General features: G+C 37.7%; 1 protein-coding gene across 3 annotated transcripts in view; it reads left to right on the top strand.

Annotated features, from left to right (window-relative positions):
* The window catches only part of adamts10 (ADAM metallopeptidase with thrombospondin type 1 motif, 10), a 57,418-nt gene extending 44,770 nt beyond the window's left edge, over positions 1 to 12,648 (top strand). For all 3 annotated transcript variants that reach the window (XM_032573160.1, XM_032573161.1, XM_032573162.1), the window contains 8 exons: positions 4,639 to 4,719; positions 4,918 to 5,081; positions 5,187 to 5,313; positions 6,267 to 6,396; positions 6,522 to 6,726; positions 8,312 to 8,488; positions 9,926 to 10,091; positions 10,270 to 12,648. In XM_032573160.1, the coding sequence (XP_032429051.1) occupies positions 4,639 to 4,719; positions 4,918 to 5,081; positions 5,187 to 5,313; positions 6,267 to 6,396; positions 6,522 to 6,726; positions 8,312 to 8,488; positions 9,926 to 10,091; positions 10,270 to 10,379 (1,160 nt within the window). In that variant the 3' untranslated portion in view covers positions 10,380 to 12,648. The remainder of the gene's footprint in view (positions 1 to 4,638; positions 4,720 to 4,917; positions 5,082 to 5,186; positions 5,314 to 6,266; positions 6,397 to 6,521; positions 6,727 to 8,311; positions 8,489 to 9,925; positions 10,092 to 10,269) is intronic.
* Positions 12,649 to 13,455: the final 807 nt, after the last annotated feature.

The following is a 13,455-nucleotide window of genomic DNA, read 5'->3' as shown; positions in this document are numbered from 1 at the left end:
AAAGTTAGTATATTTCAGTAATTCAGTCCACTAAGTGAAATAACTTATTGATTACACACAAGCTGATGTTTTCAAGCCTTTATTTCTGTTAATTATGATGATTTTCTGCTTACCACTAATAAAAACACGACATTTATGATTAGAATAGTACATTAGATCAATAGAAAAACATTTTTAATACAGAAATGAAAAGTATCTGTTATACCTTCTTACAGATTATATTTTCAAAAGTTCTGAGGAAGATTATCATGTCAGTGTTTGATTCACACTCAACATCCATATTTGCACATTGAAATTTGAAGTCCTATTCCCAGTCAAACAGGAGTTTGACTTCTTTAAGCTGAAACACTTCTTTGGTCGGCTTTTGTCACGTTTAGCTCCATTTGAGTTTCATTCATCAGTGAAACTGCTTAACAAAGCACCTTGGACCCTGTTAAAAGTTGCTTTGGCAACACTTGTTTACTAAAACCATCAACTCACTTCTTCGTGTTTAGATGTTTATTGTTTGCTATTTTTACAAATCTCAGTCCTGCAACTCAGATTTAATCTATTCACATTTGTTGTTGTTTATGTACACTTTTTAAGACTTTGTTTTTTCTGAATCCTGCTTTTTCTTCATTTTAATTGCATATATTTTGGGGAAAAAAATCTCTATTTGAATTTTTTTCTGATAGATGCACTTTAAGAAATACCAAATTATTTTGTTGCCATTATCGTTATCAATTATTTCAACTTTTTTCCCATCAGAAATGTCTGTCCAGTCCTGTAACATTTCAGTGAAAAGAGTCCAAAGTTTGGCATCCCATAAATGTGAATCATGAATCAGAATATTCAAAGTGGATTGTTTGCATACAAACAACACTGAAACACTTTTCAATCTCATTAAAAGTGTTTCAGAAGTGGTTGTGCCTGCATAAACTCTAAACAGATTTTCACTAAGAGCAACTGTTTGTCCAAACAACTTCCTGAATTTGTAAAGGATCATTATGTAAGAAATAAAAACTGGAATCAACGTCACCATAACACACATGTAACAGGGTTTTATTTCAACAATATTGTAGATGTGAAGTTTGTCAAGATTTGTTTATTTGTTCTTTGAATTTATTTTGTTTAGTCAATAAGTTGTTTCTCCAGACTTTAGTTGGTGTTTTAAGTTCTGTTCTGCTGCTCTTGCTAGTTGGTGGTTACCATAGCAACCAGTAACTGACAGCTCCTCCCCCTTTTTCTGTTGCCGTCGGTAACTGTGGGGCAGAAGATGCTGGACTGATATTAACCACCAACCTGATTTGTTTTGTTTGGGGGTTTTTTGTTGTTGGAATAAATACAGTGAACCTGAACATGTCTGTCGTGACGTCAACCTGCTGGACCTGAGTCGAACTCAGAAAGGCCACACACAGATGCTACGTTCAAAAACACCGCGGCATGTAAATTCGACCACTGCGGCTTGAGGTCCGGCTGCTATCAAATGTATTTTAGGTGACCGTCTGCCCACAACACCAACTCCAGAGTCGCTCATGTTTATATTGGCCAATTAAGCCTCTTCTGGTTGCCTACATGTCCCAGAATGCCTTGTGGTTCTGGATTGGAGTTCAGTGAGTTCTGCCACATGTTTTCTATTGATATTGATCAGGTGTCTATGGCGATATACATTATTATTGATTTATTGTCCATCTATGTCTGGAAGCCTCCAGAAACTGAAGCAAGGTTGGAAAGAGGAGTGGATAAAATTCTTCCACAACAAAAAAAACAAACTACAAAATTCTACATCCATCTATGCTTTTTAATAAAATCGATTTATAATGCTGTATCTGTCAAAAGCGGCACAATAAAGTGAGTTTAAATTAAATGAAGCTTTACTTTTCAAAGTGAAGCAGACAAGGTCACAATGACAGCGCAGCGCTTTTTCATCTCAAACTCAAACTCCAGGCGCAGGACTGGAGGCTTATTCTGGTACCGGTCAGGATTTATGACTGGGAGAATCACTCAGTCATGTCTACAGCAAGCTTTTGATTTCTCCCAACTCCAAAAAAGCCTCCAGCCAACATTTCTCCTCTGCTGTCTGCTTCAGTGATTTAAAGTCTCCCTCTGGAGTTTTTGACCTGCAGTAGAGTTTTGGGGCAACTTTTATATGTGTGGCTTTCCGTTTTGTTTGTCTCACACATGACATGCAAGCACACAATTCACATGCATTACAGTAAACCACTTCTATTTTGTTGGTTTTGTTGTTTGCCAATAGACTCTGCAATGTGCAGATTATAAAGCTGTGAGGCAGTAAATATAAGTGTAAGCGCAAAAAGACAAAAGCATGCGAGGCATATAGGCGAAACTTAGTATAAAACTATGCATTACATTGCAAGAATATCCCAGAAACCTCTTTACTCTATTATTAACATACCAAGTGATAACAATATCCCTATAAGGAGAGTTTTATGACCACAGAATGAAGCCAAACCACTGTGTCTGCACTGTAAAGCTAAGAAAAATGACATGAATGTGTACTGGAGTTCAGCCTGTTCTAGAAAAGTGAAATATCAGATTTCCCAATGCTCCTGTGGTTTTTATTTAAATTTTATTTGTGCTCCAATTTCAGCATAGATGCATTTACACTGCAAAAACACTTAAATTTACCAAATATTTTTGGTCTCATCTGTAGTGCAAATATTTTGGTACGCTTGAAATGAGACAAAACTAACTAAAAAGAGACTTTTAGCAAGATTTAGGAGCTTGTTTTCGGTGAATAATTTCTTACTATTGGTTAGTACTAGTACTGATTCCATTAACAGATTATTTAAATTGTAACAAAGCATTTCCCTATGTTATAAGTGAATTAATCTGCCAGTGCAACTAGCACTTTTTCATCAATATTAAGGAATTATTCACTTAAGTTCTTATATTTTGCTGAAAAGTCACTTGTAAGTTAGTTTGTCTTATTTCAAGTGTATAAAGTTATTTATACTAGAAACTAGACATAAATACAAAACTTGGTAAAGTTTTGTATTTATTCAGTGTAATGCAGTGAAGTTTGTGGTTGTAATGTCAGGAAAATAATAAAAAAGTTAAATTTGTTTGAATACTTTATTGTATTGTATGTTTTCTGTTTCACCTGTGGTCAGTCCTTAATATTGATTTTAAAAATTACACAATTTTAAATCAGATTATTTATTTTATAGCAAGGCATTTCCTCCATGTTGCATCCTCCTACATGGTCGCCTGAGGTTTGAGCCCCTTTCTGACTGTACTTTATCCTTTTCATTTGAGTCGCTTTTTAAGTTTGTAAGTTAAAGTTTCTGAATGTTTTTAGTTTCTTTGGAAAGCCTGTTTAGTGTAGCTCCTCTGATGTAGCAACACTGCAAAAACAAAATCTTACCAAGTATTTTTTGTCTAGTTTCTAGTGCAAATGTCTTATTGCACTTGAATTAAGACAAAATATACGTACACATCACATTTCAGTACAACATAGGAGTTTGTTTCAAGTTAATCCCTTAATATTAATTAAAAAGTTCTGGTTTTGTTGGCACATTATTTCATTAACAGATTTATTCCATAAGTGAAATAATGTGCCAGTGCAATGCACTTTTTCATCAATACTAAGGGATTGTTGACTGAAAACAAGCTCTTATATTCAGTTAGTTGTCAGTTAGTTTTGTTTTATTTCAATTGTACTGAGATATTTACATTAGAAACTAGACATAAAAGCTTGGTAAAATTTAGCAACTTCACAGTGAAGTTTGTGTTTTTAATTTGAGATAATATAAAAAAGTTCAATTTGTTTGAATTCTTTTGACATTTCTGTTTCACCTGTGCTTTGTTCTTAACATTGATTTTAAAAAGTACAACTTCCACTTGCAGATTATTTAATTTATAGCAAAGCATTTTCTCCATGTTATAGGTGAAATAATCTGCCAAGGGAACTAGTACTTTTTCAATTTTTGACTAAAAATAAGATCTTTCATCTTTCTGAAAGTTACTTGTAAGTTAGTTTTGATTTACTTCAGATGTTTTGAGATATTTTCACTAGAAACTAGACAAAATATTTGGTAAGATTTGATGTTTTTGCAGTGTATGTCAATTCCCAATTTGTCAAAAATCTGTCAAATAGGTGATGAGGTGTTACTAAATTTTCGCAAAATGTTCTGAAAAACAAAACAAACATCTGAAACCAAAGTCTTTTGTCTCTCAAAGCTTCACAATCAAAAAAGAATCGCTGGAAGGAATTAGATTCCAGTTGAGCTTTTTCATTCTGTCATCCTCCAGTGAGTTGGAGTTATTTATGGTGCTTCAGCACCTGGTCTTCTGGCTGGACGGCAGAGTGAAGCTCAGAAAGTCAGAGTGAGGCGAGATGGAGGTGAGATGAGCAGAAACTTTTATAAAAAAAAAAAAAAAACATGGACGAGAGACAGACAGATGGAGTGAATGGAGGGAAAATGGGAGAAGCCAGGTTCTGGCAGAGATGTTGTTTCTGAGCAGAGACTGGAGGATGTCTGCCCAGGAATGCAGCTGGAAACTGAAGCCCCTGCTTAGCATGTTGATGTCCCACAGAGTTAAACACCACACTGGTCCACAGTGAATAAAACTCCTTCATTTCACTTTCTCCTTTTTTTCTGTTTTTTTTTTTTTTTTGGTGTTTTCTGCTTCCAGATTATGAAGAAGTGGTGAGAATTCCTAAAGGATCAGTGTTCATCCACATTCAAGAGCTCAACATTTCCCTCAACTATCTTGGTAAGTTGAAGATGGCTTAAACAAACACTTGTCAAAAAAGTTTCATTCAGATTAAAAACTAATACTAGTTTTAACTGGAGAGGTACATATACTGGTTTTAAAGCCACTGCTCATACGTTTACAGTTTGCTTCAGTCTATCAAATTGAAAAGGGTATTTTTAAAACCTAAAGAGTAGATGTCTCTTCTCTGTGTTCCAGTCCTGAAGAGCAAAAATGACCAGTATTTTATCAATGGGAAGCTTAACATTGACACGCCTCGAAGATTCAGCGTTGCCGGGACGATTTTCCACTACAGGCGGCCCACCGACGGTGCAGAAATGCTAGAAGCTCTGGGCCCAACAAACATGACCCTCGTTGTCATGGTAGGACTGGGACAGAAGAAATATAAAGTGTTCAAAAGATGCACAGTTAGAATTTGATAAAGTGAAATTAGTGAGTCTATTCCTGTTTTGGATTTGTGTGTTTAGGTGCTGGTGAGGGAGGACAACCAGGGGATCCACTATCGTTTCAACCCGCCTGTCAGCAGGGATCCCATGAGCGGCTTCGCCTGGCAGTACACGTCCTGGTCCCGCTGCTCAGCTTTGTGTGCAGGAGGTAGGAAAGCAAGAAAAAATGCAAATACATGTTTAAATTTGTTTTATCAGCTACACAGTCACTGGCTGATCAACTCGTAACCTGGACATAAATAAAGAAATGAAATGTAACTATGAAAACATCAATTTTTCACTTTTTTATTGACATCTACACACATGCGGGTTGCTTTGAGGTCATAAACCGTTCACACAGAAGTGACATTGCGGTCGCATTTGATTAATAGGAAAATAATCAGATTTCAGCAAAAAATTGACCACCAAGCGCAGTTAACAATAGTCACTCTACTGTTGCGAAGTGGGAAACTTTACTATATTCAGCAACTTTCAGACAAAAGAATTTGGTATTGCACAGAATCAGAATCAGCAGGCCAGGCTTTTTAAAGAGAATAGGAATCAATGAACTCCTTGTTGCCTTCTCTGGACAAATTAGCCATAGATTTTATTTTGTTATACGAGTAAGTGGGAAGCTATTTTCACATAAAATTAAAGTACACTGAAAAAACACAAACTCTTACCATGTATTTTGGACTAATTTCTAGGGTAAATATCTTAGTACACTTGAAATAAAACAAAACTAACTTTCAAGTAACTCTTCAGCAGGATATGGGAGCCTGTTTTAAGTCAATACTTCTTCAATATTGATGAAAAGTACCAGTTCCACTGGCAGAAATGTCTTATTAGTGAAAAAATCTGCAAGTGAAATCAGTACTTTTACTTTTATTCTATTTATTTATAGAATTATTAACTGTAACCAAGCTTTTATAGCTTGCTGAAAAGTTACTTGTAAGTTAGTTTTGTCTTATTTCAAGTGTACTAAGATATTTGCACTAGAAACTAGACAAATACTTGCTAAGAGTTGGTGATTTTGCAGTGCAACGCAGTGAGGTTTGAGTGATAAAGTGTGTTTGTCTTTTGGCATTGTGTTGTATTTTTTTCTGTCTCACCTGTGATCAGGTGTACAGATCCAGCAGGTCGTGTGCAAGAGGCAGTCGGATCTTTCTGTTGTCTACAATCACTTCTGTGACAAGAAGAGCAAACCTAAAGAGAAGAGAAGAACCTGCAACACTGAGCCGTGCTCCCCAAAGTGAGTCCTGATCACTTTGTCTCTGCATGAGAGGGAATTAAAAACTTTTCTTGCATTTCCTTCTTAATGCGGCAGCAGCGTGTGAGGATATTAAAAACAAACAGCAGGTTTATTTCCGCTTCCAGCTGGTGGACGGGAGAGTGGTCGGAGTGCAGCCGCAGCTGCAACGGCGGCCTGCGCACTCGGGAGGTGTTATGTAAAAGGAGGATCTCTGCGGTGGAGGAGAAGGTCCTGGACGACTCAGCCTGCAGCTCCACCCGCCCCTCGTTCACAGAGCCCTGCAGCAACCACAGCTGCCCTCCAGAGTGGCTGGCCTTGGACTGGTCCGAGGTACAAACACGTTTTTGCAGTCTTGCATGCTTTATTTTGACTTTTGCAGCTATTTTAGACAAGAGTTGCTGTTTTGAATCATCCCAAAAACACACAGCAAAAATAAAACAAGAGTACATTATTGGCCAAGACAAGTAACCTCAAAGTTTACATTTGCACATGAAAATGTCTGCTGTGTCTCAGTGCACCTGTCATTCAGGAGGCATCATTTTCTGCTGTGGGAATGACTGTGATGTAGAAGATGACATTTTGGGTTTCTATCGGGTCTAGAAGATCTAAAAAATCTCATAGTTTTAAGATGTTTAGGAAAAACAAGATGAACAGAATAAACAGCCAAACCTTTGACATCTAGCATAGCGCTGCCTATGCCGTATGCTAGCAGCAACAATTGTTGCCATGCCTACATTTGCTCTTCTTATGATTAAAAGCTGCAGGGATAAAATTATAATTACACATCAGTAGAAAACCCTTTAAAGAACACATGCACAAGATATTTCAGTTATATTTGTTTATTATAGTATTTTACTGACTTTCTCTTGTATAACTTTGAGACAAACAGTTACCTGCAGCGGTACAGGCAGGAAGTATAGAGGTCTGGTCATGTTACGGTTCACACTCGCTACATGAAACTGATACTGCATATAATAGACAACGTATTATTCTATTTTAAAACTTTAATAAGATGCCAAAAGCAAAAACAACACTTTTAGAGCTTCCAGGAGTTAAAAAAATGTCTGCCAACTATTTTGTTGCTGGTGGTATTAAATGGGTTAATGGTTTTCTATACACCAGTTAAAAAGAAAAGGGAAGGGCGTGCCGTGGTGGCGTAGCGGTTAGCGTGACCCGTATTTGGAGGCCTTGAGTCCTCGACGCGGCCGTCGCGGGTTCGACTCCCGGACCCGACGACATTTGCCGCATGTCTTCCCCCTCTCCTTCCCCGTTTCCTGTCAGCCTACTGTCGTATAAGGGACACTAGAGCCCACAAAAGACCCCCTGGAGGGGTAAAAAAAAAAAGAAAAGGGAAGAAAAAAAGGCGGATATCAGTACGTCACTGATTCAAGCTTTTTAACCATGTATTGGTATTTATTCATATTATTGGTTTTTGGTATTTTCTGCCAGTTTTATAATGCTCTTATTATCTTTACCAAATTTTATTCATTTTCTGTTTTATAATTTATCTACCTGCGATGTTTTGAAGCACTTTGGTCAGCTGAGGTTGTTGTTATTATGATATGTAAATAAACTTTGGTCATTCCACAACAAGTACTTTTACTTTCAATGCATTATTTTTAAAATCAAATACTTACTTTTACTCAAGTAAAGATGTTAGTATGATACTTTTACTAGACCACATTTTGTCTGTCTGTTTGTACTTTTACTTAAGTACAGTTTTGAGTACCGTACTTTCTCCATTAATATGTCAGTTTTTACAAAAACTCTGCAGGCTGTTGGCTTTGCTTCATTTGCAGCTGCTGCCCCCTGCTGGAATGACGAAGTTTTATAATTTTTTGCATGCTTATGAACACAGTGACCTATCCGCTCTGACTGTCGGTTTAAAGATAGTTTTCCCTCCTCCTGTCTGCAGTGCACACCCAGTTGTGGTCCTGGCTACCGACACCGCGTGGTGTTGTGTAAGAGCGGGGAGAGCGGCGACACATTGCCAGACTCAAAGTGTCCCAAAAATGGCCGCCCGACCTCCAGGGTGCGCTGTAACCTGCAGCGCTGCCCTCCTCCTGTCTGGGTGACAGGCCCGTGGGGAGAGGTGAGACTCTGAACACGTCCTTCACCATTTTTACCTGATCAAAACATTCAGTTCATTATTAAAGAAAGTACACCCTCTTTTACCAGGTTCTAAATTTATGTAAATTCAACCTGGAGTTTACAAAAACAAACAGATCCCTGAGTAAACTGTTAAGTGTGTGGAAAATTAAGTTTAAATTGCGTTTGCTGACTGAGGTTCACAAGCTGAAGCTGGTGTCTTAAGGTTCCACTGCAACATTTTGATCATTTTAAGTCTGAACTTGGACTAGGCCAGCGGTCTGCAATCTGTACAACCTGAAGGGACGTTTTTACTCTCATGCCAGGCAATTAAAACTCATTTACAGCCACAAATGTCACATGACTTTTTGAGAAAAGACAACTTATAAGTTTAGATAAGTATCTACTAATTGTCAGTTGCCATTTTTAAATATCATATATTTTTTTTGTATTTTTAGGATTTAAAATTAAGCTAAACATAAAATTTAGCAAAAAGAGGATGGGTCTTTTTTTCTGTGGGACAGAAAAAGTGCATAGATTCCAAACTACTGACAAGAAAAACAGATATAAAAACATTACTTTTAATGATTTTTTTTGGTTAAATTCAATGCAAATATTGTAGGAATAAACTTACAACTGTTAAAAACATGAGAATAGCAACATCTAAATTCTTGTGTTTTTATATCCCATATGTGACTGTATAATGCCTATCCACATAAAATAGTTCATTGTCTGAGAAAAAACGTTTAGAAATACACTTTTTCAGTCTCTTTTTATTCAGTAACAACTTCCAAACTGAAGAGTGGTTGCAGTGATATAGCAGAGCTTTATTGTGGTGTGTGCAGTGTTTGGAAAACAAAATTCACTTTTGAGTTTCCAGCCAGGCAGTCACTGGATCAGGGCTGCCTAATCTGAAATTAAATTTTGTCACTTCAGTCAGTTTCTTGTTGGCTCTCCAGTCCTGATAAATAAAACCCTTGAACGTAAAGAGGGTGTACTTTCTTTTTACTGCATTTTTTTACTTGATGAATTCATGAAATCCTCACAACTACTAAATAAACGGAGTCTCTGCCTTATCTCGTGGAGTAATTTGATCTAGGTAGTTGAAGTAGCCATGTTTGATATATCATTGCTTCATTAGTGACACTTTGACATTTAAGTAAATTATTGTGGGGCATTGAGAGAAGAAAATTTACTTTCTAGGAACTATCAGAAATAGCAGGAAGCTGCTCCTTGCAGCTTTTAAAGAGCGTAATTAAAAAATAGGAAGTGTTTATATGCAAGCTTCCTAACTCTTTGTTACCTGTTGGATTAAGTCTAACTATCAGCCATTAGTCTTCCTGTTAGTACTGTTAGTTTTATCTTTTAAATTAAGCTTCTGGGAAACCAAGTTGAGATGTGGCAGGATTATCTTTCTGTGAAACGTGTTTTCGTGGTTCAGTGCTCTGCCAGATGTGGTCTGGGTCAGGAGATGCGCTCGGTGCAGTGCCTGGCCCACACTGGCCAGCCATCCAACGAGTGTCTGGAGCATCAGCGGCCCGCCGCCATGCAGCAGTGCAAGAGCAAATGTGACGCCAGTCTGCCCGTCAACTCAGAGAACCCAGAAGGTCAGAGGTCAAATTTCAGTGCTGGTAATATTCTCTAATTAGCATACAACAAAATTTGTTTTTCTGTGACTTTTAGTAGTCTGGATAAAGATAATATATCCCGAGATGAGTAGATAAATTGCTAATATCAGATTGTCCAACACATTTGTGAAGCTGTGGTTCTCCTTTGTCTCTGCAGAGTGTAAAGATGTGAGCACTGTGGCGTACTGCCCCCTGGTGCTCAGGTTCAAGTTCTGCAACCGGCCATATTTCAGACAGATGTGCTGTAAGACCTGCCAGGGACACTGACGCTGCTGCGGTCGCGGGGTCAAACAGTAAGACTGAACCTTTTCCACTGAGCCTCGCTGCAGCAGCCTTCACCGTTTCTCCGTCGGTTCAAGCTTGGGGTCCACTGTCAATACTGACAAACAGATCCTGAAATTAGTCAGAGGGGTGCTTTGTTTTCCTCTCCTCACTGATAATCCAGATTTGAAATCCCTGGACCAAACATCGTTCCACTGGAGGAGAGGGTCCAGCGCTGAAACCTGGAGAGGAAGGAGGGAGGGAGGCAGCAGCTGACCCTCTCTTTGCCTCTCTAAACTTTGACTTTGTCTTAATATTTTGGTGCTATACGTTTTATTTTGGCTACGGGACTGGTTTCAGTAATCTTAAACTCCACTTCTTATTACTTGAGTGGCCTAAATGTTTAGCCTGTTATACGTTTTTAAAACATCCACTTTGAAAGGAAATGATTTTCACGGTATCTGTGCCCACAACACTGCAAAAACACAAAATCTTACCAATTAATTTTGGTCTAGTTTCTAGTGCAAATATCTTAGTACACTTGAAATAACACAAAACTGACCTACAGGTAACTTTTCAACAAGATATAAAAGCTTGTTTCAAGCCAATAATTCATTAATATTGATGGAAGTTTTTTTAAAGTACTTCTTCCATTGCCACTGATAAGATACTTTTATAAATGAAATAATCTGTCTATGGAATAGGTACAATTTCATAAATATGTATAAATTATTGACTTAAAGTTTCTATACTTCTAAGTTAGTTTTCTTATTTTAGATGCACTAAGATATTTGCACTAGAAACTAGACCAAAGTACTTAGATTTTGTGTTTTTGCAGTGAAAAAGATTGGCTCCTTTAATTTTAAAACATATTTCTATGTTAGCTTTTACTTGACTTATTGTTTTTATGTCCTTGTTTTGTTGCATATCAGTATAACCATTGAGTCCTCGCAGATATTCGGTTGTAAGAGCAGATTTGGATTTGCACAAAGTGTCTGCAGTCGGAGGACTTGTGTGTTTTGTGTTTCTTGTCCCATCATTTGACTTGATGTCTTTAGTTGTGGAAAACGCCGCGGTCTTGCCATTTGGGTAGTTTCTCCGACAGTTTATCACCTCTGTACAGTTAAATCGCAACACGCAGCAGAGCGTCACTGAAAATTGTTTTCATACAACAGGCTGTCAGATTGTCAGACTTTGGCACAAAGTCTCAGACATTATCAGATTTCACTCCGTGCTGCCTGGTTGTAAAGTTTTTGTTTTATTTTATTTTTCCCACATGTGTAAAGGTGCAAATACTGAGTGGAAACACAGAGCACAGTGAGCCACAGCTCTGCCAACAGGAAGAGGCCAACAGAGGAGAGAGGCAGCCTCACATTTCTGTCTAATCTGAGCAATTAAATGCGTCATTTATCAGCCTCTTTTTAGGCATGACCTTTCTGACAGTTTCCTTCACAAAACTGCAGATACTGTGTCTAAAACTTTAAACCAACCCTGATTCCATTATAACTTGCTTCTGGAGCTCTTATTTCTTTTTAAAGTGGGGATATTTTGGACGATTATCTCGTCTTATAACACATTTTCTTTCCTGTGAAAGACAAAAAAAATTAGAAATGTCCAAACCCAAGAGCACATTTCATCTTTTGTGATTCTGAATATTATTTTCTACCTTCTACACAAAATCTTTTAAGAGATTAAGAAATCACAGCATTTTGTCAGAAACGCTGACACCGTTTTTTGGGGGTGGGTTTCTGGGGAAATTGACACTGAGTTTATTTTTAACGTGACCCTGAAGTGTCCCACTTTTGGTACGACCTCGTCTGATGCAGAGCGGATTCATAAACCGCGTTTCTCCGACTCGGAGAGAGAAATGGAAGAAATGTTGCCTCACGGTGCTTTCAGGGCTCAGTCATCGCGCCTCGTGGCCTCGCTGTGACGCTCACTCTGCTCTCCGAGCTGCCGGGACTTAGTCAACACTTAGAGCAGCTACATGTTGCAACACTCAAACGTTTCTCTGTGAAGAAAGGAAGTGACTGTCTGTCTTTGTGAGGGTTGGCTGCACTTGTTCCCGTTATTTCTGGTGGTGCTTCGGTTTTGAATGGTGCTATTTGTTGACTGTCGTTTGTTCCTCATGTATCATGTAAGCAGTTGTTAAAATCTTTTATTTAAAAATCAACTTGAGCCTTTCTTTTTTTTTTATATTACAGATCTGCAAAGTAGAACGTATAGTGATGAAGTGTATAAGTGCAGCTGTTTATAAAGGTTCATCCACTAGAGGTCCTCTTTGATTCGTGTCTTCATTTATTTGTGTGATCTCTCAGATTTAGTGATGATTAATGTTTAAAATCACAACATTAATTAATCAGATGCCCTGTTTCCTGAATGTAGTCATGTGATCCAGCATGACACACACTTTTCATGCTTACATAGTGTCTTACAAAATTATTTTTATCCCCTGGAATTTTGGATTTTACATTTTTACAACCAATATAATCTGAAAAGTGTGGCATGCTTCTGTATCATATGTAAAATTTCCTTTCCAGCTGAAACTCTTCACCAGTTTCTGTAGCTGAGGACTCACTGTTGGAGCTTAAGGAAGCAATCCACAGTAAAACACTTAAGTTGCTTGTTCTGGAATGACTTTAAAGAAAATAACACCACATTTTAAAATGTCTCAATTATGTCTTTAAATGTGATTAATGGCAGACATGTGTTGGTCCTCTGGTAAATATGTATAAAACATAAGCAATGATCAAATCTAATTTAATTTAATCAAATTACTTTTATTTTAAAACTTGTTGGCATGTTTTATTTTTTTTTTAGAAAAATGCTGTTAATCCTAAATAAAGGAAAAGAAAATGACACTTTAATAGCATCCTGCTATTAATGCTTTTTGCAGCCCATTTTGACTGCATATAAACGGCTTTCCTGTAACAGTTAGCCATTTCTGCGCCATTAGCACATTTAACAGCGCATACATGAGGTTGCTTGACAGCGCTAAGACCCTCCTCCTTCCTCTGATTGGTTGTTTTTGACCGGGAGCGGGGCAGTTTGGCAGATCACTGCAGTTACTCAGGGAGGAGAT

This window comes from Xiphophorus hellerii, chromosome 9, assembly GCF_003331165.1.
Source record: "Xiphophorus hellerii strain 12219 chromosome 9, Xiphophorus_hellerii-4.1, whole genome shotgun sequence".
Classification (NCBI taxonomy): Eukaryota; Metazoa; Chordata; class Actinopteri; order Cyprinodontiformes; family Poeciliidae; genus Xiphophorus; species Xiphophorus hellerii.
The sequence above is the reverse complement of the archived record's forward strand: the minus strand, read 5'-3'. Positions and strand labels throughout refer to the sequence as shown.